At 43.7% G+C, this 23,766-nt stretch overlaps 1 protein-coding gene across 1 annotated transcript; it reads right to left on the reverse strand.

Annotated features, from left to right (window-relative positions):
* Window positions 1–2,775: 2,775 nt before the first annotated feature.
* CSNK2A1 (casein kinase 2 alpha 1) lies at window positions 2,776–23,645 on the reverse strand. Its single transcript, XM_087720639.1, has 12 exons — window positions 23,475–23,645; window positions 20,167–20,278; window positions 17,536–17,637; window positions 15,648–15,698; window positions 13,622–13,681; window positions 12,979–13,062; window positions 12,316–12,426; window positions 11,145–11,246; window positions 9,016–9,116; window positions 8,186–8,334; window positions 5,093–5,179; window positions 2,776–4,073 (listed from the first exon to the last, which is right to left on the reverse strand). Exons 1-12 carry the CDS (start codon window positions 23,573–23,575, stop codon window positions 3,958–3,960), a joined length of 1,176 nt encoding a protein of 391 aa, XP_087576765.1. The 5' UTR covers window positions 23,576–23,645; the 3' UTR covers window positions 2,776–3,957.
* Window positions 23,646–23,766: the final 121 nt, after the last annotated feature.

The raw sequence follows: 23,766 nt of genomic DNA on the forward strand, positions 1-23,766 counted from the left end.
GGGTCCTTTTCAGGAGTTGTGGACTGTTTTTTTGGGTCCAAAACAATCCAAAAAGTGACCCAAAATGGCCTGGAAAAAGCTTGAAAACCACCCAGGAAACAGTCTGAAAACAGCTCGAAAAATGGCCAAAAAACAGGCTGGTCTTTGAGTTTTCGGCTCTTCAGCCCACACTTGGTGCTGAAAAAGTTCGCCATCACTGTTGTACTCTATGTCGTAAGCAAATAGTACCAGCAACCAACACATCCAAAAGCAGCTTTTCAAGTCCTAGGAGTTAAGATATATATCTATATCTATATCTATATCTATCTATCTATCTATCTATCTATCTATCTATCTATCTATCTATCTATCTATCTATCTCTATCTATCTATATCTATATCTACCTATCTATATCTAATCTCTCTATCTATCTATCTATCTCTATCTATCTATCTATCTATATCTATCTATCTCTATCTCTATCTCTCGATCATCTATCTACCTACCTATCATCTACCTATCATCTACCTACCTACCTACCTACCTACCTACCTATCTATCTATCTATCTAATCTATCTAATCTATCTATCTATCTATCTATCTATCTATCTATCTATCTATCTATCTATCTATCTATCTATCTATCTATTAGATTTTTACAACCCCTGGTAAGCCCCAATTATGGGAGGAAGCTAACTGCTTCCATCAACTGTCAATCGGCTCGTCACAAGAGTCCTAATGGCTAAGATGTCTGCCTAGTATGTAATATAGCCCAGGTTCTAATCCCAGTAAGGGTACGGCTAGCTGATGAGAGCTAAATAGCTCTCATCTTGAAATAGATCTATAGTAGTCTCCCTTTATTTATTTATCAGCACAAATAAAAAATAAAAACAAAAACAAACGAACAAACACACACACACACATATATATATTTAAGACTGTGAACTCACCAGACCTTTTCGTTTCAATGATTTTATTTTTAAAAAAATTAAAGACCTCCATGGCACAACCTCTCAGCACAATTAAGGGTTAGTTTCAAATAGTGACACTACAATTCCATTCAGGTAAATCCAGAAAGAGAGAGAAAAGAAGAGAAAATAAAAACGAATCTAAAGTTCTCAACAAAATAATGATAAAAAAAAGATCACTTCAAACAAAGATCTTTCGTTTAAAAAAAAAATTCAAATTTGCAAACAGGACTATTTATACTGGCGTTTCTTTTCCTTTTTTTTTTTTCCTCCCCTGCCATCTTGCACAGTGCCAGCTTTCCCCCACCCTTTTTCCCGAGAAAAAAAGGAGAAAATATATATATTACCGATATATCTCCACCCAGATCCCCAGGAAGTGCTGAGTAATTTAAAAAAAGTGTTCTGATACGACGTATACAGATGAGGTAATTTACAACACAGATGTTGTTACAATCTGCAGGTTTTTTTCTTTTGGGCTGCAAGGCCAGGATAAGCACCGGGAAGAAAGTTGAGACCGGCGTTGTTGTTTTTTCGACTCCTACCCCTTTAAAAGGCGTGGACTTCCAACTCCCAGGGAATTCTGGGAGCTGAAGTCCACGCATCTTTAAAAGGGGCCAAAAAAAATCGAGAAACGCCTGCTTTACATCAACTCCTCAACCTCGATATTTCCATCTTGGGTTAGCGTGGATGGATACTGCTCCCCTCCCCCTCCTTAAATCCTCGTCACCTCGCACCCGGCACCCTTGATTCCTAGGAAGCACGCGGCTGCTTGCCAAAGTCAAAGATCAAAAGAAGAAAGCCAAGCGTCGAGTCGATCCCCCATCTCCGGAGCCCTCCGGAGGGGAGCAGTCCTAGTGCAAAATCTAGGCACACCTATGCTGCCTTTCCCAATTTCTCGCAGGCGCCACCGTGGGAAATCTCCTGCCGGCGGGCATCCGGAAGTCCTTTCTCATCCGCTAAGGAGACGAGGAAACCGAGAAGAGGGGAGGTGTCTCGTGCTATTGCTTCCTGCTCCGACACCGGGGTCCCGCTCCGACAAACACGAACATGCCCCCCCCCAAATTCCAAATTTCCAAAAGTTGCATATTATCGTGAAACTCGAGGCCTCGCCGAGATTGTTAGCAGGCCACGCATAGCGATGAGCCTCCTCCCTCAACGGACATGTTCACAGAGGATCTGATGGGGCTTGCAAAGATCCCCGGTGGCTCGGAAAGAGATGGGGAAAGGGCTTCCATCCTGCCCTTCGACGTCCCAGCACAGCGAGAGAAAAAACACAGCCCCCCCCCAAAACCCCAGCGAAATTTTGGCTTTTTTTTGAGCACGCTTCTTGTAAGGCTTCCGAGCACGGGGTTGCGGTGGCCACCGAATCCTGGACGAGGTGCCGAAACGGGAATGGGGAGAACCAGTTTCGGGACGGACACACACACACACACCCCAAACACAAACACACACACGCACACACAAACCCAGCCTCCTGGTCCGAAGCTCCAATTCCAGGGATTGAGAGGCTGCAACGTCATTGTAAAACGTTTTGATACTGGCCCAAAGAGAGAGCCTCCGCGCGGGTGACGTTAAACCTAACCTTTGATAAATTAAAAAAAGGAAAATAAGTTTTCATATTTACAGCCGGGAATTTCTGACGTCGGGCATTTCAGCAGAAGGAAGAGCGAGACCCATTTACCTTACAAGAGGCCTCTGCGTTTCGGTGAGGGTGTGTGTAGTAGACAGACACACAATCACACAGGGAGCGGGTCCCGTCCTCTTACAAGCTGGCCTGGTTTTGTTTTTGTTTTTTGCGTTTTGCGGTGTTTCACACACCTTTTTATTTTCCTCGACAATTTTCTCTCCGCCAGCTGCCTCTAAGTAACACAGACAAGCACACACCTCTCAACCACATGGCGAAATATATATATATATATATATATGGGAGGGTAAGGCAGGGCAAGCGAGCAGCCCTGGATCCGTTCATGTTATTTCTTTTTTCTTTCCAAGATCTGTTAGAAGTTTGAGGTGGTGTTTTGTTTTTTTTAAAGGAAAAGAAAAGGAAAAACAGGTGAAAAAAAATAGAATTTTTTTCCCCAGGAAAAACCGGTGAAAAATTAGGATTTTCTTTCCAGGAAAAACAGATGGTGAAAAAATTCGGGATTTTTCCAGAATTCCAGAGGACATTACGGGGAAGAGCTTGGCGGCGAGGCCAGATGCTATTTTTTGAGGAGGTACGGATCGGCAGGCGAGTCCTGGAGGCTTTGGATGACGATGAGGAGAAGACAATCCCATCAGATAATGGACCGTTTTGTCCTTTTTTTTCCCGCCCTGCAAACCGAGTCTGTTCCGAGCCGCTGCAGGACCACGGCTACGTGGCTTCCGAGATGCCCCACGATGGGCTCCCGTTCTGGCCGGCTAGCTTTCCAAGGCTGGAAACTCAACAGGGATGGTGCGGGCGGGCTGGTGATAGAGGCATGACATTCCCCTGCAAAGGGGGAGGAGGTGGGGGAGAAGAGGCATCGGCGAGTCGTAAGGACGAGAGAAACCGAGATGAGGAAGAACCGGCGTCCTCACTTATGCAGAGTCTCCGGGGAGGACGCGAGCGGGAACAGACGAGAAAGGGTCCGTGAAACGCCCCGCGGATGGATGGTTTTTGTGGTGGTTTTGTTTTTTGCCAGGGGTTTCCTCTGAGTTACAAAACGTTCAAGTAAAAAAAAAAGGCAGGCCTGGGGAAGGAGGAGATTCGGCGTGAGAAGATCCATCCATATCTTATATATATAATCCGAGGGCGAGGGAGGTTGGGGGGAGAGGGAGATACATATGATGACGTGACGGGAGGAACGAGTCGATCCACCAGCGACGGGTCCGATGTGGCTCCTCCTGTCTCTCTTTCCTTCCCCCCCCTCCCCACGTTGGCTACAAGAGGCTGTGGAGGGGGGGTGTGAGTTGGAGGAGGACCCTCAGCCCTAGGGTGGCTCCAGTCCGGCGTCTGGGAGACAGTGGGAGGGGAGGGGGGGTGTCCTTTATTGCTGAGCCCCCGCGGCAGCAGGTACTGGCATTCCCAGTGGGTTGGCAGTGGCAATCACGGGGGAGCCGGCTAGAGGTCCGAGGGGGGAAGACGTCGCCACTGAAGAAATTCCTGGGAGGGGAGAGAAAAGGAGAAAATTACTGACCCCGAGAGGGTAATTTAGTTGTCCCCCCCCCCTCCTCAATGAGAATGGCCTCTGGTGTGCTTGCTGCTCTCTGAGCTTGGTAGTTTTCTTGTAGGTTTAGGTTTATTAGATTTATATGCCGCCCTTCTCCCAAGGACTCAGGGCGGCGTACAACATTAAAAGAAACACATAATACAAAAGTTTAAAAAAAATTAAATAGAATATCCCAAACCGAATTAAAATTGACAATGAGATTTTTTTTAAAAAAATTCAAATTAAAATTAACAATAATCAATACTTTGATTTGTTTTGTTCAGGCCAGGCTGGCTTGCTGGAAAAGCCAACTTTTTAGGGCGCGTCGGAAGGACCGGAGGTCGGGGATTATGCGAAGCTCCGGGGGCAGCTCATTCCAGAGGGAAGGGGCTCCCACAGAGAAGGCTCTCCCCCTGGGGTTCACTAGCTGACACTGTCTGGCCGACGGCACCCTGAGGAGGCCAACTCTGTGGGATCGCACTGGACAGTGGGAGGCTACCGGTGGCAGTAGGTGGTCTCGCAGGTACCCTGGGCCTAAGCCGTGGAGCGCTTTAAAGGTCATCATTAGTACCTTGAATCGCACCCGGAAGACAACCGGCAACCAGTGCAGGCCGCCTAAAAGGGGTGTAACATGGGAGCACCTAGGTGCCCCCATGACAACCCGCGCAGCCGCATTCTGGACCACTGTAGACGTTTCATGACCCAACTAGGGACCATCATCAGTGCTAGAAGGGAGTGGGGGTTTGCAGAGAGGAGGGGAGGAGGACTGAGGGGTCCTTGGTGCTCTCTGAGCTTGGTTTGTTCTCTTGCAAACATTTCATCACCCAACTGGTGACCATCATCAGTGCCAGAAGAGAAGGGGGTTTGCTTATATGTGCAGTGTCTTTCCCTGCCAAGGAGTGCAAGCAGCACAACCAAATGGCTCGTGGGAGACCCAGCCCATTTCTTACGGCAGCATCCCAGAGGGACTCACCTGACAGCATCCCAGCGCTGCTCACAGGTGTGCTGCTTCCTGGCAGGCTGGCTGAGTTCATCCGAGCCTGGTCCTTCACAATTGGGTCTGGAAAGACGAGAAAGGAAGATGATGAGCCCTGGCGGGAATTTCTCGGGGCCAAAGGAAGCAAAACATACGACTGGAAAAGGCAATTCCTGTTGTAACGTTTGAATTTTAGATGTCAAATTAGAATTGGTTTCTTCCAAAAGTTCCAATTTATCCTCCATTCCAGCAATATAGTCTGTCATAACTGTCATAATTCCGATCATATCCTCCTTTGTTTGAGGAATTTTGGCATCAAATTTATCATATAAATCCGAAATAAGTTGATTGATTTCCTGTCTGAAATTTTTAAGGGTTTCAAAAAGAAATTCTTGCGTTAACAAGTCTCCAGTAGAGGGCGTAGGAGGCAAGGGCAGCGACTTTATAGCAATTTCTTGACTGGAAAAGGCAATTCAAACATGGTTTCAGTATGGGCCGTTAGAGGCCAGATGGAAAAAAAGATCAAAAAATTGGTTTTATGCAAGACAAGGATAATTTATTAAAACAAATTAGAGATCAGAGTCCAATGCATATAAAGAGACTATATAATGTATTAATAGAAATGGATTCGGAAACAGAATTAGTTAAAGACTGTATGATAAAATGGGCACAAAATTTTGAAGAACCAATAAAGTTGGATACATGGGAAAGAATCTGGGTAAGAAATGTAAAATTTACACAAGCCCAACATTTGAGAGAAAACTTTTATAAGATGTTTTATAGATGGCACTTAGATCCTAAAAAACTGGCCTCTATGTATCCGAATTTACAACCTAAATGCTGGAGATGTGATTGTGCTGATGCTACATACTATCATATATGGTGGACTTGTAAAAAGATTAAAGCATTTTGGATAAAAATATGGTGGATTATGCAAAATGTTCTTAAAAAAAGGATAAAGTTTACCCCCCTGTTATTTTTGTTAGGTATAATTATTGATTGTACAGTTATAGAGACTAACTTGATTTTGCATTTAATAACTGCAGCAAGACTGTTGGTGGCGCAATACTGGAAGAAGGAAGATTTGCCTACTATTCAAGAATGGACACTGAAAGTAACAAACCTAGCCGATGGCTAAAATATCAGCATATCTCAAGGACCATTGCAACGAGAGATATAAACTGGAGTGGAGAAGATGGATTGACTATACTCAAAATAAATATGGGACTAAGAAATTCCAGATAGCTTATGACTGAGACAACAAGGAATGACATAATCTGTTTAGAGCTAGCCTGGCAAAGAGGAGTTAAAGCTCAAATGATAGAGGGTATTAACTTTTTACTTTTAAGTTTACTTTAGATTATTTTTGTTAAAGATTTATAGCCTGTATTGGTTCTGGGAAGTCAGGTGAGGGAAGGTTGGGAGGGGTGGGGGTTGGGTGGGGAGGGGAGGGGGGGAAGTAAACATTTGTAAAAGGTTTTTTTAAAAAAAAAATTCAATTAAAAAAAAACATACGACTGTCGTGGTGCCTGCTTAATACGGTTGTTGTAATCTTTTTTTTTTTTCTTGGTGGTCGTTAAGCAAATGCCGCGGTCATTAAGCAAGCCCGTGGTTCACAACGGTCGCTGAATGAACTGTTGTTAAAGACGAGGACTACCTGTATTTAGTGCAGCCTTCCAGACCTTCCAAACATGGGGGACTACAAATGCGAACATCCGGACATTAAATGATCCTATAGTCTTAATACATTTAGAAAGCCCGACCTTGGCAATTTTTAAAATCTGTGGACTTCAACTCCCAGAATTCCCTAGCCAGCTTGGCAACTTTAAGGGGATGGACTTCAATTCCCACAATTCCCCAGCTGGCTCGGAAATTCTGGGAGTTGGAGTCCACCCCTCTTAAAAGTTGTCAAGCTTGAGAAACACTGTTTTGTTTTTTTCATTTCTCAACTATCAAACTCCAGGTTTTATTTTGTATTTTACAATATTTGGCCAACACCAACTTGTCATAAGAAAAGCATGCAACCTCATCACCATTAAGAACTACTGTATTTTTCGGAGTATAAGATGCTCCGAAGTATAAGACGCACCTAGCTTTTGGAGAGGGAAACAAGGGGTGGTGGTGGAGAAATCTGCCTCTGACTCTCAGCAATTTGCCTTCTTGCAGATGATCAGCTGTTTCAGACTGCAGAGATTGCCATAGCCTATTGCTGCTTCCGTGCGCCCCATTTTCCGCCCATTTTGGGCGGCGGGTATCAGAATGGGTAGAAAATGGGGCGCGCAGAGGCCAAAAATAAGATGCGGTGGGCGAAAATGGATTTGGATTTGGATTTAACTTTATTTGTATGCCGCCCTTTTCCCTGAGGGGACTCAGGGCGGCTCACAGTTCAGGGGGAGGGAAGGACAAAACAAGTTATACACATGAAGACAATACATCGTTAAAAAAGCGCAACAGTCATACTATTCGGGTGGGGTTGAAGTCTTTAGTCCCAGGCCTGCCGGGACAGCCAGATTTTAAGGGCTACGCGGAAGGTCTGGAGGGTGGTGAGGGTAAGAATCTCCACGGGGAGTTCGTTCCAGAGGGTCGGAGCAGCCACCGAGAAGGGTCTCCTCCCGGTAGTTGCCAGTCGACATTGACCGGCTGATGGAATTCGGAGGAGGCCTAATCTCTGGGATCTTATTGGCCTAGTGGAGGTAATTGGCAGTAGGCGGTCTCTCAAGTGGGGCCCGCGGAGGTGGCAATCCCTGCAGCCTGAAACAGCTGATGGTTGGGAGGCCAATCGACAATCAGCTGCTTGTGCTGAAGCTGAAACAGGCTATTTGCTATTCGCTGCAAGGAGGCAGACGCCAAAGGGTGGGGGCTAGTGGCTGGGGCTACATTCAGGGTATAAGACGCACCTAAATTTTCACCCTCTGGGGGGGGGGGGAGTGCATTTTATACTCTGAAAAATATGGTAATTAAGCGAGTTAGTGCAGCATCTAGCATCTTGGCTCTCCAGGGTTATTATGAAAGCAGATCAAGTAATATTTCCTGCCCGGTCTTTGTCCCGCCGAAGGACGCTCGAATGGGTTTCCCGAGAACTGGACTCACAAAAGTAAGGGTGCTCCATGGCTTCTCTGGCCGTCAGTCGGGACTGGTGATCGTATCGCAACAACTTGTCCAAGAAATCTAAGGCTTCGGGGCTGACCAAGTGCTGGTTCTCACTGTGGACAAAACGCTCCCATCGTTTCCGTGAGTGCCTGAGAGAGAGAGAGCGGGGGGGGGGAGAAAGATGGAGATGGAGAGAAAGAGAGAGATGGAGAAAGATGGGGAGAGAGAGATGGGGAGAGAAAAAAAGATGGAGAGAGAGATGGAGAGAGAGAAAGAGAGATGGAGAGAGAGAGAGAGATGGAGAGAGAGAGATGGAAGAGAGATGTTGAGAGAGAAAGATGGAGAGAGAGAAAGAGAGAGATGGAGAGAGAGAGAAAGATAGAGAGAGATGGAGAGAGAGAGAAAGAAAGATAGAGAGAAAGATGGAGAGAGAGAAAGATGGAGAGAGACAGAGATGGAGAGAGAAAGAGAGAGAAAGAGAGAGAGTTCAAATGAGTATAAAGAATTATTGCAAGCTTAAGTTTTCTATAAGAATCTGAGCTACTAACAAGGGAATTGAGCTGGAACTAAGAAGGCGTTCGAGACAGCCTGGTCTTAGATCTCTTGTGGGCCCGAATGAGTATAAAGAACTATTTCAAGCTTGAGTTTTCTACAAGAAACTGAGCTACTAACGGTCAAGGGAATTGGGTGAGAACTAAGAAGGCATTCCAGGCCGGCTGGTCTTCGATTTCTTGTGGGCAGCAACGAATATAAAGATTTATTGCAAGCTTAGGTTTTCTACAAGAATCTGAGCTACTAACATCTTTGGCTCTCGATCAATTCCATCCTACCTGCCAAGGATGTCGTTGAAACGGGGGTCCAGCTCAATGTTGTATTTGTCAATATAGTCGTATAGGTCTTCTGTTCCCAACACTTTCGCTATTCTCACCAACTGCAGGCAGAAGGGAGATAGTGGATGCAATGATTTAAAAAGAAAATCAATATACACCGTCCTCAACTTACAACAGTTTGTTTTGTGACCGTTTTGAGGTTCCAGAGGAACTGAAAAAAGTGACATGACTCTTTTTCATACTTACAACCGTTGAGCATCCCCAGGGTCACGTGATCAAAATTCAGATGCTTGGCAACTCATGGAACACACTTCTCTAGCAGTGTGTGTTTGTTATAGCTATTGGATCCTATGACCCTGATACTGTATATGCATCCACCAATCTCTATTCATCTCTATCTATCTATCTATCTATCTATCTATCTATCTATCTATCTATCTATCTATCTATCATCTGTTTGTCTACCTAACCACCATCTATCAGCTATGTATATCTATCAGCTATCAATCACATTTCTATTTATATATCTACCATCCATCCATCTCTATTCATCTATTCATCTATCTCTCTATCTTTCTACCTATCAACTATCTATCTTTCGGCTATGTATATCAATCAGCTATCAATCACGTCTATCTACGTATCATCCATCCATCCATCCATCCATCCATCCATCCATCCATCTCTATTCATCTATCTATTCATCTATGTATTTATTCATCAATCTATCAATTTAACATCTGTATCAGCTATCTATCAGTTATGTATATCTATCAATCACCTGTCTATCTATTTATCTATCATCCTATCAATCACCTGTCTATCTATCTATCTATCTATCATCCATCCATCCATCTCCATTCATCTATCTATCAATTCATCTATGCATCTATCTCTATTCATCTATCAATTCATCTATCGATGTATCTATCTCTATTCATCTATCTCTATCCATCCATCTATCATCTATCTCTATTTATTTAATCTGTCTATCTACCTACCTACCTACCAGCCATCTATCAGCTATGTATATCTATCAGCTATCGCATGTCTACCTATATATCTACCATCCGTCCATCTCTATTCATCCATCTATCTATCTTTCTACCTACCTACCAACCACCTATCAGCTATGTATATATCAGCTGATATATGAGCCGAGGTGGCGCAGTGGTTAGGGTGCAGTACTGCAGGCCACTTTAGCTGACTGTTATCTGCAGTTCAGCAGTTCTAATCTCACTGGCTCAAGGTTGACTCAGCCTTCCATCCTTCCGAGGTGGGTGAAATGAGGACCCAGACTGTGGGGGCGATATGCTGACTCTGTAAACCGCTTAGAGAGGGCTGAAAGCCCTATGAAGTGGTATATAAGTCTAACTGCTATTGCTATTGCTATAGCTATCAATCACATGTCTATCTATATATCATCCATCCATCCATCCATCCATCCATCTCTATTCATCTATCTGTTCATCTATGTATTTATCTCTATTCATCAATCTATCAATCTAACATCAGTATCAGCTATCTATCAGTTATGTATATCTATCAATCACCTGTCTATCCATTTATCTATCATCCTATCACTCACCTTTCTATTTATATATCATCCATCCATCCATCTCTATTCATCTATCTATCAATTCATCTATCTATGTATCTCTCTATTCATCCATCCATCATCTGTATCAGCTATCTATCTATGTATATCCATCTGTCTGTCTGCCTATCTATGTGTCCGTCCGTCCATCCATCCATCCATCCATCCATCCATCCATCCATCCATCCATCCATCCATCCATCCATCCATATGAAGATTTGGCTCCAAAAGCTCGGAAGACAAAACTTCCGGTCCTGGCAACTGACCCAGATTGGACTGCCAGGAGCTGAACTGTGAATTTGAAGGGACCCCAAAACAGCGCCCTGAAATGAGCATTTTTGGGGTGACTTGTAGACACCCATTGAAAGTCTGCACAGACAAGGGGGTGGGGAGTGAAACAACCTACTGGGAGGTAGACGCATGGAACAACCTTCCATGGGTCTACCTGGGCATCTACCTCTCTGCCCCTACCTGGCTGACCTCGTGCTGGATGTGCAGGCTGCGAGGTTTTGCCTCCCGCACTCTTCCTCACCTGATCGTAATTGTCGTGGCCGTGGAAAAAGGGCTCCTTTCGGAAGATCATGCTGGCAAGCATGCACCCCAAACTCCACATGTCCAGGCTGTAGTCGTACATCTACGAGAAAGGGAAGGAAACTCATTAGCATGGCTCGCTCGCAGATCGACATGGAAAAGGCTCAACCAGCACGGGTGATGGATGTTCCCATGGAGAAGTGGGACAGACTGCGTCAGGCAGAAAGGAAGGGTTGGCACCTCCGTGACTCTTCTGCTTAGTCAGAAATGTAATTTAGTACAATGACAGTGTGAACACAGCGACTGTGTTCTCTTTCTTTCCTTCCTTTTTCTTTCTTTTCCTTCCTTTCCTTCTTTTTTCTTTTCCTTGTTTTCTTTCTTTCCTACCTTTTCTTCTTTCCTTTATTTTTCTTTCCTCCCTTCCTTCATCCTATCTATCTATCTATCTATCTATCTATCTATCTATCTATCTATCTATCTATCTATCTATCTATCATCTATCATCTATCTATCTATCATCTCCTATCTATCTCAATTTCTCTCTCAATTTCTCTCTCAATTTCTCTCTTTCCCTCTCTTTCCCTCTCTCAATTTCTCTCTTGTTCCCTCTGTCTCTTTCTCTCTCAATTTCTTTCTCTCTCGCTTTCCCTCTCGTTCTTTGTCTCTCTCTTTCTCCCTCTCAATTTCTTTCTCTCTCTCTCTTTCCCTCTCTTTTCTCTCTCAATCACTCACATTCTCTATCTTATCTATTTATCACATAATTGTATCTGTTACCATTTATCTATCTATTATCTATCACCCAACTCAACTGCTGTGCCTAGGGTGGAACTGGAACTCATAATCTCCTGGTGGGTTTGGCCAATGCCCAAAGTCACCAAGTTTGTCCCTAAGGCAGGACTAGAATTCACAGCTTCCTGGTGACTGATCTAAAATCACCCAGCTAGTTTTCCTACCTACGGTGGGACTAGAACTCACTGTCACCTGCTTTCCAGCCTGGCACCTTAATGGCTAGACCAAACTGGCTCTAAATATCGTCCTTTTTTTTTTCATTTCATTTTGCTTCCTTTTTGCTCCTAGGTTCTACCGGGGCAGCCCAATTGGTTCCTGGTTCCGTCCATCCCTTTTTTCCCAAGTTTGTGGTCATTCCACAAGACATTCAAGAGTGCCAATACCTGATAATCTACGAGGAGTTCCGGCCCTTTGAAGTATCTGGAAGCCACTCGGACGTTATATTCCTGACCCGGATGGTAGAATTCAGCCAAACCCCAATCTATTAGCCTCAGCTGGAAAGGAAGAAGAGATTAAGGTGGAAAGTGAGAAATATATATATTTTATCTATCTATCTATCTATCTATCTATCTATCTATCTATCTATCTATCTATCTATCTATCTATCTATCATATATATATATGTATGTGTGTGTGTGTGTGTATATATGTGTGTGTGTGTGTGTGTGTGTGTGTGTGTGTGTGTGTGTGTGATTTTTTTTTATTTGTGCTGATAAATAAATAAAGGGAGACTAGTATAGATCTATTTCAAGCTATTTAGCTCTCATCAGCTAGCCATACCCTTACTGGGATTTGAACCTGTGCTGTATTGCATCTTAGGCAAACGTCTTAGCAATTAAACCACAGGTCTCCTCCTTATCAACTAGCCTTATCAGCTAGCCAATTATGGGAGGAAGCAGTTAGCAAAGCCCAGAAGCCAAACCATTTTTGCACCGGCTAAATCTACGACGTTTCTCTTTTGCTTTTCCTCATCCTTTTTTTAGCAAGACCTGAGCCACAAGGTACGTGGTGCTCGCCCAAGGAAAGAGAGGGAAGGGACTCCTCACCTTTCGATGCTCGTGATCAATCATGACGTTGTGAGGTTTGACGTCTCTGTGCATGATCCCCATACTGTGGCAATAATCCAGGGCCTGGAGGAGAGAGAGAGATGCCCCAACATCAGAAAGGAGCCTTCGGATATGAAAGTCACGTCCAAAGCAGAACAAATTAATATAGGGAGACCATTTTCCGAAGGGCCACAATTCAGGGTAGCTGCTCAGAAGTCGCCACATGCCACCCAGCAAGAGTGTGGTGTTGTGGCTGTCCAGCAGAACTGGCAGCAGATTCGGACAGTGAGGAGGTTGGGGAGGACCATGGGCCTGTCCTGGAGCCTGGGGAAGACTCGGACGAGGGCTCTGTGTCGGAGGCAGAGAGGGGGCCAGAGCCGTCTGCCAGTTATCAGCTGCCTTCGGAGTCGGACATCAGTGAGGCAGAAGAACAGCTGGAGCCTCTTCCCAGTGTGCGCATGCGCAGAGTGGCCAGACGAAGGGAACAGCTAAAGAACAGGGGCCGACTTGGGAGTAAGCTTGCTCAAGTCCTCAGCGAAAGGGGAGGAAAAAAAGACATTATCCGCTCCAAAATGACTCGGCCTCTTATTCCTCAAACGCTGCTTTCAGAACATCTGCTAAGGCTTCACCAAAGGCAACTCACCTTCAAGATTTCATACATGTAGAACCGAATGTCATAGTCCGTTAACGTCTGGTATAATTGCTGTGGGAAATGAACACACGACATGGGGGGGGGAGATGAATAAAGCGGCAACTTTCTTCCCCATTTCTTTTTTTTAGCAGATTTTTTAAATTATTTTTCCCTTCTACAACACCTTACAGTCAACATTGTTATGTCATCATACCTGTACATGTATATAATATTTCGCTTCTATATTTACACACCTTTATACACAGTTCTATATATATATTTGTATATAGTTTTTTGGCTTAATTAATTTTATTCTTGTTTTGCAGCCATTTGTACCAATTGTTCCAAGTTTCATAATATTCCGACTCTTCTTTATCTTTTAATTTCAGTGTTAATTTGTCCATCTCTGCACAATCCAAAGGTTTTTTTTATCACCAATTCGTCCGAGGGGGTATTATTTTGTTTCCAGCATTGGGCAAATGCTATCCTAGCTGTAGTTAGCAGATGTGTTAATATGTACTTAATTTTCTTTGTATATTTCCCTTTGATTATTCCCAGTAGAAAGATTTCGGGTTTGTATTTTATCTGTTCTCCTGTAATTTCTTGCACCCATTTCCAATTTTTTGCCCAATATTTTTGTGTTTCCGGGCAGGTCCACCATATGTGATAATAAGTCCCTTGTACTTTTTTACACTTCCAGCAGGTCGGCTTCATGTTTGGGTACATTTTAGCCAATCTTGTTGGTGATAAATGCCAACGATAAAACATTTTGTATATATTTTCTTTTAAGTGCTGCTGATCGTGTTAGTTTATAATTTGTGTTCCAAATTCTTTCCCAATCCACGAGATCTGTGTTGTAACCAAAGTTTTTGGCCCACGCTATCATGCAACCTTTAACTTTTTCTTCTTCTAATGTTACTTCTAATAAATATTTGTAAATTTTCTTTATGAATTCATTTTCTAACGCAACAAGGAAGTTAACTGCGCTCAATCTCACACTGCATGGACGCTATTCGAGGCGGCATAAAAACGTGCAGACTTAAAAACATTCGCTGAACTGGCCGTTGGCTTAATTTAACATTTTCCTGTCTCGATCCCTGTAGCCGAGGACGTTTTTCCCACTGGTTTTCAGAGGGGAGGGAGCTGCAACGCACATATAATTGACACCCCACCCACCCCCCGAGTCCAATCTATTACATAGCAGGCACCTACAGCCGTTTCTTCTGGCTTGATAAAGAGTTGTTAAGCGAGCTCTGCCTGACTTTGCTATCATATTTTTGGGGGGGTCACTGTTGTTAAGAAAAACACACAGCGGTTGTGTGAAATCACATGGTCGTTAAGCGAATCGGGCTTCCTCCGTGGACTTTGTCAGAGGCCAGCTGGGAAGGTCACCAAGGGTGAGGGATCAGGATTGCTGCAGCCACTAAAAAGGCAGGGCCCCCTTGCCTCCGAATTTTGATCACATGAACCCCTAAGGATGCTGAAAGGAAGGGCTGTAACTCCCTTTTTCTTCAGGGCCGCCCTAACCTCGGACGGCTGTTAAATGGTTGTAAAACAAGGATTCCCTATAGCAGTGACGGCGAACCTTTTGGGCAAACTGGAATGTGTTTGCATGAGCCGGAGTGCCCCAAGACCAGCATGCCTGTTTTTGGGCCATTTTCGGACTGTTTTAACCCAAGAAAATGGCCCAAAAATTGCCCCGAAAAACAGCCTGAAAATGCCCTCCAAAATGGCCTGAAAATGTCCCCCAAAACGACCTGTTTTTTGGCCGGGTTTGGGGCCATTTCCAGCGCCCATGAAGACCAGCTGGCGTTTTAGCTTTTTAACCATTGACGTCTTCTTCATTCGACACACATTTTCACCCAAATCGACTGACAGCAACTCAAAACGGAATGCGGGAGCACTCAAAATATATATATATCAGATTATCAACACGCTGCCAGCTTCATCATCATCCCTTTGTTCCCAGGTCCCCAATCAAAGCTTCCTCTCCCCTCCCTCACCGAAGCCAAGAAATTTGAAAAACGGAAAACCGTACCTTAAAATCTGTATTGTTCACGTGCTCAAACACCAAGGCAGGGGTCCGTGACTAGGAGAGGGAAGGAAGAAAGGGAGGAAGGGAGGAAGGAAGGAAGGAAGAGAGAAGGTCAAGTCACCTGCGGGTCTTCCAATGCATGATTTATTAGGCAGCATTCAAGGCTGCTCAGAGACTGACTGACTGCTGGCTGACATTTTTAAGAGTCCAGGAAAAGCTTAGCAGCAGGAGGCTGCGTTTTGTAGCAAGCCGAATTAATTCTGAGGCCTGATCTGATCAAACTGTTCAGAACCGAGGTGGCGCAGTGGTTAGGGTGCAGCACTGAAGGCCACTACAGCTGACTCTTATCTGCAGTTCAGCGGTTCTAATCTCACCAACTCAGCCTTCCATCCTTCCGAGGTGGGTGAAATGAGGACCCAGACTGTGGGGGCAATATGCTGACTCTGTAAACCGCTTAGAGAGGGCTGAAAGCCCTATGAAGCGGTATATAAGTCGAACTGCTATTGCTATTGCTATAACAACCTGGGGGAGGGGGTGTTTCCAAGGGGGGTGGAGAGAAACAGAGGCAAAAAACAGGAAATAAAATATCACTTTTTACCCTTTTAGGATCCTGTGACCAAAAACACCTGAAATGCTGAGCTACCTGATGATTATACGGTCCTGGAGGTTTTCTGATGGGGGTTATTATTTGAAATGACAAAGGCAACAGGGGTTTGTAAGCAATTTTGCCCATCCTCCCCAGATTCGGCTTATGCACGGTGTGTGTGTGTGTGTGTGTGTGTGTGTAAGCGCACCAGCGTGTCTACCGTCCCCGTCTTACTGCCCCCATTTAGCTCTATTTAATTCCTTTGTTCATATTTTATGTTCATACCTATACTTGTTATCTTGTACATGTTTTACAAACCAACAAATAAATTATAAAAAAATGTGCTATTTGCCTAGTCCGGAGATAGGAGAGCCGCCTGCAATTTGTGAGCTAGGCTCTGTGCCTCTGATGAACTAGATTTTATTTTGAAAAAGCTAGGATTTATTAAGTTTATATGCTGCCCATCTCAGTGTCGAGACTCTGGACAGCAAACACCAATACAAAGACAGAATAAACACTGCCCAGAATCCCTCTATGAAGGAGATGGTCAGTTTTAAAATGTGACAGACAGACGGATGGATAAATGTAGACACAGAAAGATGATTAGGTAGGTAGGTAGGTAGGTAGGTAGGTAGGTAGGTAGGTAGGTAGGTAGGTAGGTAGGTAGATAGGTAGGTAGGTATAGAGATAGATGGATGGATGGATGGATGGATGGATGGATGGATGGATGGATGGATGATAGATATGGTAAATAGATATGGTAAATAGATACGGCAGATAGAGATACAAATGATATAGAAATTAGATAGATAGACAGACAGACAGACAGACAGACAAGGTAGGTAGGTATAGAGATAGATAGATGACAGATAGATAGATGATAGATAGATAGATATAGATAGATAAAGATATAGATGATAGATAGATAGATAGATAGATAGATAGATAGATAGATAGATAGATAGATAGATAGATAGATAGATAGACAGACAGACAGACAGACAGACAGTAAATAGATACAGTAGATAGATATGGTAGTTATAGATAATATAGAAATGAGAGACAGACAGACAGAACAAAGAATTATGTAGATGATAAGACTGAAGGTATAGAATGACAGATTGATATAGGTAGACAGACAGATATAGATGAGAGAGGGTGGAGGATAATACTAATGTTATCCTCTATATTTCCATAAATCAATAAAAATAAAAGAAATATTTCTTTAAAAAAAACAAAAAACAACCCATTTGGACCCTGTACTCCCTTCAGCCCATCTACATGCCACCCGTCAAATTTACTCACCACTGGATCTTTCACTATGTCGGCAAGGGTGATGATGTTGGGACCACCTCGCAGGTTCTCCAGGATTTTGATTTCTCGTTTAATTTTCTTCTTTTTCACCGGCTGAGCAAAGGAAAAACAACCAGTTAACTGGGACAGGCAAAACTCCAGGAGAAAAGGGGGGGGGGGGAGAACACTGTAACTGCAACCAGCCTTTCTTACTGATTCTGTTTATTGAATATATTTGTTACAACCCCCACACCCCTCTCCCCAAGGCTGCATTTAATTTCGCAGCAGAAAAGTGGCAACTGCGTCGTGGGAGTTTGTTGAAGCAAATATTGTCTCTTTTAAAAAAAGGTTTATATAAATTCAGGGGAGAGATGAACAGGAAACTGGTTAGACAAAGGATCAAAGCATCAATAGAAGAGACTATTTCTAGTTTAGGATTAAACTGGAGGTCCTTGGTGCTCTCATAACTGAGTTTTTTTTCTTACAGACATCTCAGGACCCAACTAGGGAACATCATCAAGGTTGTGGGGTTGGTGGGGAGGAGGAGGAGGCAGAGGAGAAGGGAGAAGAGGGAAACTGTGGGTTTCTTGGTGTTCTCTGAGCTTGGTGGACTCGGGAGTTTTCTTCACTGGAAAAACAGGACTTCCCATGACAATAGAATGGTGAAAGGAGGTGGAAATTCAAAAACAGGGTTTGCAACATTCTGGAAGTCTTGTTATTTTGAGAGAAAAACAAGGGGGAAAAAACCCACTGGCCCTGGAACCCACAATGAGCTGTTTGGAACTGGGCCCTTAGGAGTTAATTATCCTATGATCCCTAATTAATGAAGGCAAAGAAGGGCAAAAAAAAAAACAAGGGCCCTTTTCTCAAAGCCACAAGTCAAAATATCTGTTTTCTTCTGTGCAAATGTGATTTGGGAATGGCTCCCTAGGCTTCCTTCCCAGTAGAACACAAGCCACCATAACTCCTTTTTAAAAGAGAGTTGCATGTTTCCATATGCAAATATTTAAGTTATATAAAAGAACAGAATAACAGAGTTGGAAGGGACTTCGGAGGTCTTCTAGTCCAGCCCCATACTCAAGCAGGAGATTGTTACAGAATTGTTACAGAATAACAGAGTTGGAAGGGATCTCAGAGATCTTCTAGTCCAGCCCTGTGTTCAAGCAGGAAACCCTTACCGAATTACAGAATAACAGAGTTGGAAGGTACCTTGGAGATTTTTTAGTCCAGCCCCCTGCTCAAGCAGGAGACCCTTACAGAATTACAGAACAACAGAGTTGGAAGGGACCTCGGAGGTCTTCTAGTCCAGCCCCGTGTTCAAGCAGGAAACCCTTACCGAATTACAGAATAGCAGAGTTGGAAGGGATCTTTGAAGTCTTCCAGTCCAACCCCCTGCTTAAGCAGGAAACCCTATACCAATCCAGACAAATGGCTGTCCAACATCTTCTTAAAGACTTCCAGTGTTGGGGCATTCACAACTTCTGGAGGCAACTTCTGTTTCACTGATTAATTGTTCTCACTGTCAGGAAATTTCTCCTCAGTTCTGAGTTGCTTCTCTCCTTGATTAGTTTCCACCCATTGCTTCTTGTTCTACCCTCAGGTGCCTTGGAGAATAGTTTGACTCCCTCTTCTTTGTGGCAATCCCTGAGATACTGGAAGATGCTATCATGTCTCCCCTGGTCCTTCTTTTCATTAAACTAGACATCCCCAGTTCCTGCAACTCTTGATCTTATTTTAGCCACTAGTCCCCTATCTTAGTTGCTCTTCTTTCTAGAAAATGATCACAAGAATATCAAGTTTTCAGCTAATCAAAAAGGAAAATATAAAACCTTCTTCCAAGCTGCTCTTAAATGTGGAAGGGAAAGTAGGCCAGACCCTCTGTTATGTCATCTCCCTGAGTGTAGGCAAAAAATAAAACACTTAATACTGCGCTGATAAGACAACACTTGGAACCCTGCCTTCAGTTTTGGTCACAATACAAAAAAATAAACAAATGTTGAGATTCTGGAAAGAGTGCAGAGAAGAGCCACAAAGATGATTAGGGGATTATGTATGGGTACAACATAAGGAAATGAGATATAAATTGTAAACAGTGATTTGGAAAGAAGGATAGAAAACTTTTGTTATTAAATATTATGGAGGTTTAGCTAGAATAGGACATAAGGATTTAGTGTCATTGGAGGATTTTAGAAATAGTACATGAAATGCCAGTATGTGGTTATGTATTAAATCTTGGTATATTTTAAAATACCTGAGTTAATATGAATTATGATTGATGACTGTGGAAGAGATGCACAAAAATCTTTTGTAACCAACAGATACACTTTCTACAATATGTAAAAAAGGAAGATTGTACGTGTTGTGTTTGTTTTGAAAATTTTTTAAAAAAAGATAATTAGGGGACTGGAGCCTAAAGATGCTGACTCTGTAAACCACTTAAGAGAGGGCTGTAAAGCACTGTGAAGCGGTATATAAGTCTAAATGCTATTGCTATTTATCCCGGAATGCCACGGGGACAGAGCAATTTACTACACTGTCAACTTGCATACGGTCTCCGGTGTGACTCTTAATGAGACAAACGAGACCGAAATTAGGGAAAAGGGGCATTTGGTAAAATCTTTCCTCTCCGCACAGCAGCCTCACCTTCAGAATTTTAACGACTACTTTTTCATTATTTGTGATGTTGATGGCTTCGAAGACTTCGCTGTATTTGCCCCGGCCTAACTTCCGAACTAGCTGGTAGTCGTCTTGATTCCTGCAATGACAAAAAGACAAAACAAAACACAAAAAAAAGGACATTGCTATGCAAGGGAAAAGAATTCGAATCATTCCCCAACCAAAAAGCGTTCTCGCCTCCAAAGAAACCACTCGTTGTAGAAGGAAAACTGTTAAAAGTCTCTAGTAGGGAAGAATCAGGAGTCTGGTAGCATATTTTTTTTCTGACCAACACAACTTGCCCCAACTTTTAAAGGTAACTGGACTTTCTGGTCTTTCTTTTAAGATATTTCGTTTCTCATCCAATAAGCTTCTCCAGTTCTCCTGGTGATTGGCCAGAGTCTCTTCTATTTTGCCTAAGGCAGGGCTAGAACTCACCATCTCCTGGCGATTGGCCCAAAGTCACCCAGCCGCCTTTCCTAATGAAGGCAGGGCTAGAACTCACCATCTCCTGGCGATTGGCCCAAAGTCACCCAGCCGGCTTTCCTAATGAAGGCAGGGCTAGAACTCACCATCTCCTGGCGATTGGGCCAAAGTCACCCAGCCGGCTTTCCTAATGAAGGCAGGGCTAGAACTCACCGTCTCCTGGCGATTGGCCCAAAGTCACCCAGCCGGCTTTCCTAATGAAGGCAGGGCTAGAACTCACTGTCTCCTGGCGATTGGGCCAAAGTCACCCAGCAGGCTTTCCTAATGAAGTCCGGACTAGAACTCACCATCTCCTGGCGATTGGCCCAAAGTCACCCAGCCGGCTTTCCTAATGAAGTCCGGACTAGAACTCACCATCTCCTGGCGATTGGCCCAAAGTCACCCAGCCGCCTTTCCTAATGAAGGCAGGGCTAGAACTCCATGTCTCCTGGTGAGTAGTCCAGAATCACCCAGCTGACATGGAATTGAGCTGGGCGACGGCTTGCATGCCCACAAAGAGGGCTCCATGTGCCACCATGCGTGTCATATATTCGCCATCACAGCCCTACACCATTCTGGACAAATATATGTCCGATTTCTTCTTGAAAACCTCCAGTATTGGAGCCCCATCAACTTTTGGACACCCCCCCCCTCCTCTCTGTGGCAGCCCCTCAAATATTGGAAGACTGTCATCATGTGTCCCCAAGTTCTTCTCTTCGTTCTATTAGAAATATCCAGTTCTTGCAACTGTTCCTCTTACGTTTTAGCCTCTAATCCCCTAAGCCTCTAAATCAGTGTTTCTCAACCTTGGCGACTTTAAGTCCTGTGGACTTCAACTCCCAGAATTCCCCAGCCTGGGGGATTCTGGGAGTTGAAGTCCACAGGACTTAAAAGTCGCCAAGGTTGAGAAACACTGCTCTAAATAATTTTCAGAAATGGTAATGAGAAAATAGCAACGCAGGAGGAAGTTATTCAGAAAATAATGGAATGTGCCGAAATGAGCAAATTGACATTTGGAATTAGAGAACAAGAAGATAAACAATTTTATAAGATATGGGACTTATTTTACCAATGGTTAAAGACAAAAAAATATGGAAAGGAAATACGATAAGAGAATTTTACAATACAAGGATAATGGAATGACCCAGAATATAATATAAAGATCTATTACCATTGGATGGATTTAGGAGGATGTAATGAATTGTTATAATGTAAAATTAATTCAAAATTTAGAATATCTCGTATAAAATGAAGGAAGAATAGTTATAGTCAAATAAATGATCAATAATGATAATAATGTATACTTATATACTAGATTGATAATATGAGATTTTATATAAATTGTTAAGTGAGGACTATGGAGAGGATGCACAAAGGTTTTGTAACCAGCTGACATGCTGGATGTTACTGGAAGATGTTTTTGAAAATAATTTTTTTTTAAAAAAAAAATAATTTTCAGAAATGGCAGGAACAAGTTCACCTTTTCAGCCCTGAAAGCTGACTTGGAGATTCGCACAATCTCTCTGCCTAATTTCCTTCGCAGTGCAGAGGGGAGGTGATACGAAAGGGAGGTGCTATATAGGGTGCTTTGAACTCCTTGGATTCTCTGGACTCAGCACACCGGAGAATAGAACAGGATAAGGGCAAGAACAGAACAGAATAGACACAGAACAGACTACAACAGGGTCCTTTTAGCCGTTCCAAGAAGGTCCCACACCCATTTGCACCACTCGGTTGACCCTGAGAACACAGACAAACCTCCAAGTGGCCTCAACAGATCTCTAAAAAGGATGCAAATGACCAGCAGTCTGCAAGGAGTATAAATCCTTCCATCCCCCACTATCCTGTGAAGAAGCTTCTTGGATGAGAAGCAAAATGTCTTCGAAGAAATAAAAACAAGAACAGTCCAGTTGCCTTCAGAAAAAAACAACTTTGGGATTACTGTGACCTGGATGACAGAGAAGCTCCATAGATTTGGGATACACACTGTTCATTTGCACCACTCAGGTGATGCTAAGGACAGAGATAAACCTCCAAGTGGCCTCAAGGACCCTCTAAAAGGATGCAAATGACCAGCTGTTTGCAAGGAGTAGAAATCCTTCCATCCTTCACCATCCAGTCAGAGCTGAAGAAGCTTCTTGGAAGAGAAGTGAAGTGCCTTCAAAGAAAAACCAGTAAGTCCAGTTGCCTCTTGAAAAAGCACCTTTGGGACAACCATGACGCGGGATGACGGAGAATCTCCACAGACGTTTAGCCGTACAATTTGGGATGAAGACCCTTGGAATGGGGTGGGAGTAGAATGGATTTCCAGAGGAAAAAAACTTCAGATTACAGGACCATTTGCACCACTCAGGTGGCCCTGAAGGCACAGATAAACCTCCAAGTGGCCTCAACGACCCTCTAAAAGGATGCAAATGACCAGCTTTCTGCAAGGAATATAAACCCCTCCATTCCCTGCCATCCAATCAGAGCTGAAGAAGCTTCTTGGATGAGAAGTGAAACATCTTTAAAGAAGACACAGATAAACCAAGTGGCCTCAAGGGCTCTCTAAAAGGATGCAAATAACCAGCTTTCTGCAAAGAATATAAACCCCTCCATTCCCTGCCATCCAATCAGAGCTGAAGAAGCTTCTTGATGAGAAGCGAAACTCTTCAAAGAAAAAACAGAAAGCCCAGTTGCCTCTTGGGGAAAAAAACACCTTTGGGACCACCGTGACCTGAAGGACAGAGAACCTCCAGAGAACAGAATAAAATTAAGGAACAGAATAAAAATCTAGCAGTCTCACAAGAGCTTTGGGAGCAAACCGCCCACCTCTAGGCCAGGATACTTACCCCCACTCCACCACATGCGACTCGTAATCCCAGTATTCCCGTGGTCTGTGGGTATTTACATCCGTGTAAACTCTGGCTCTGCTTGGCACAGGCCCCGACATGTCGGACAGGCGGGCAGGTGGAGTTTGGGCTACGGATTTGGCCTTTGCACCGGCTTCCGGATCAATCCCAGGATTGCCTCAAGACGGGAATCTGGATTTTCTTTTCTTTTTTTTTTTCACTGCGAAGACAAAAAAAATGCAAGGATGCTGAAGAGAGGAATCGACGCTTCCAAGCTAATTAACAAAAAGAG

This window comes from Thamnophis sirtalis, unplaced genomic scaffold (assembly GCF_051295495.1).
Source record: "Thamnophis sirtalis isolate CommonGarterSnake01/CBP01778 unplaced genomic scaffold, rThaSir2_p1.2 scaffold_7, whole genome shotgun sequence".
Lineage (NCBI taxonomy): Eukaryota > Metazoa > Chordata > Lepidosauria > Squamata > Natricidae > Thamnophis > Thamnophis sirtalis.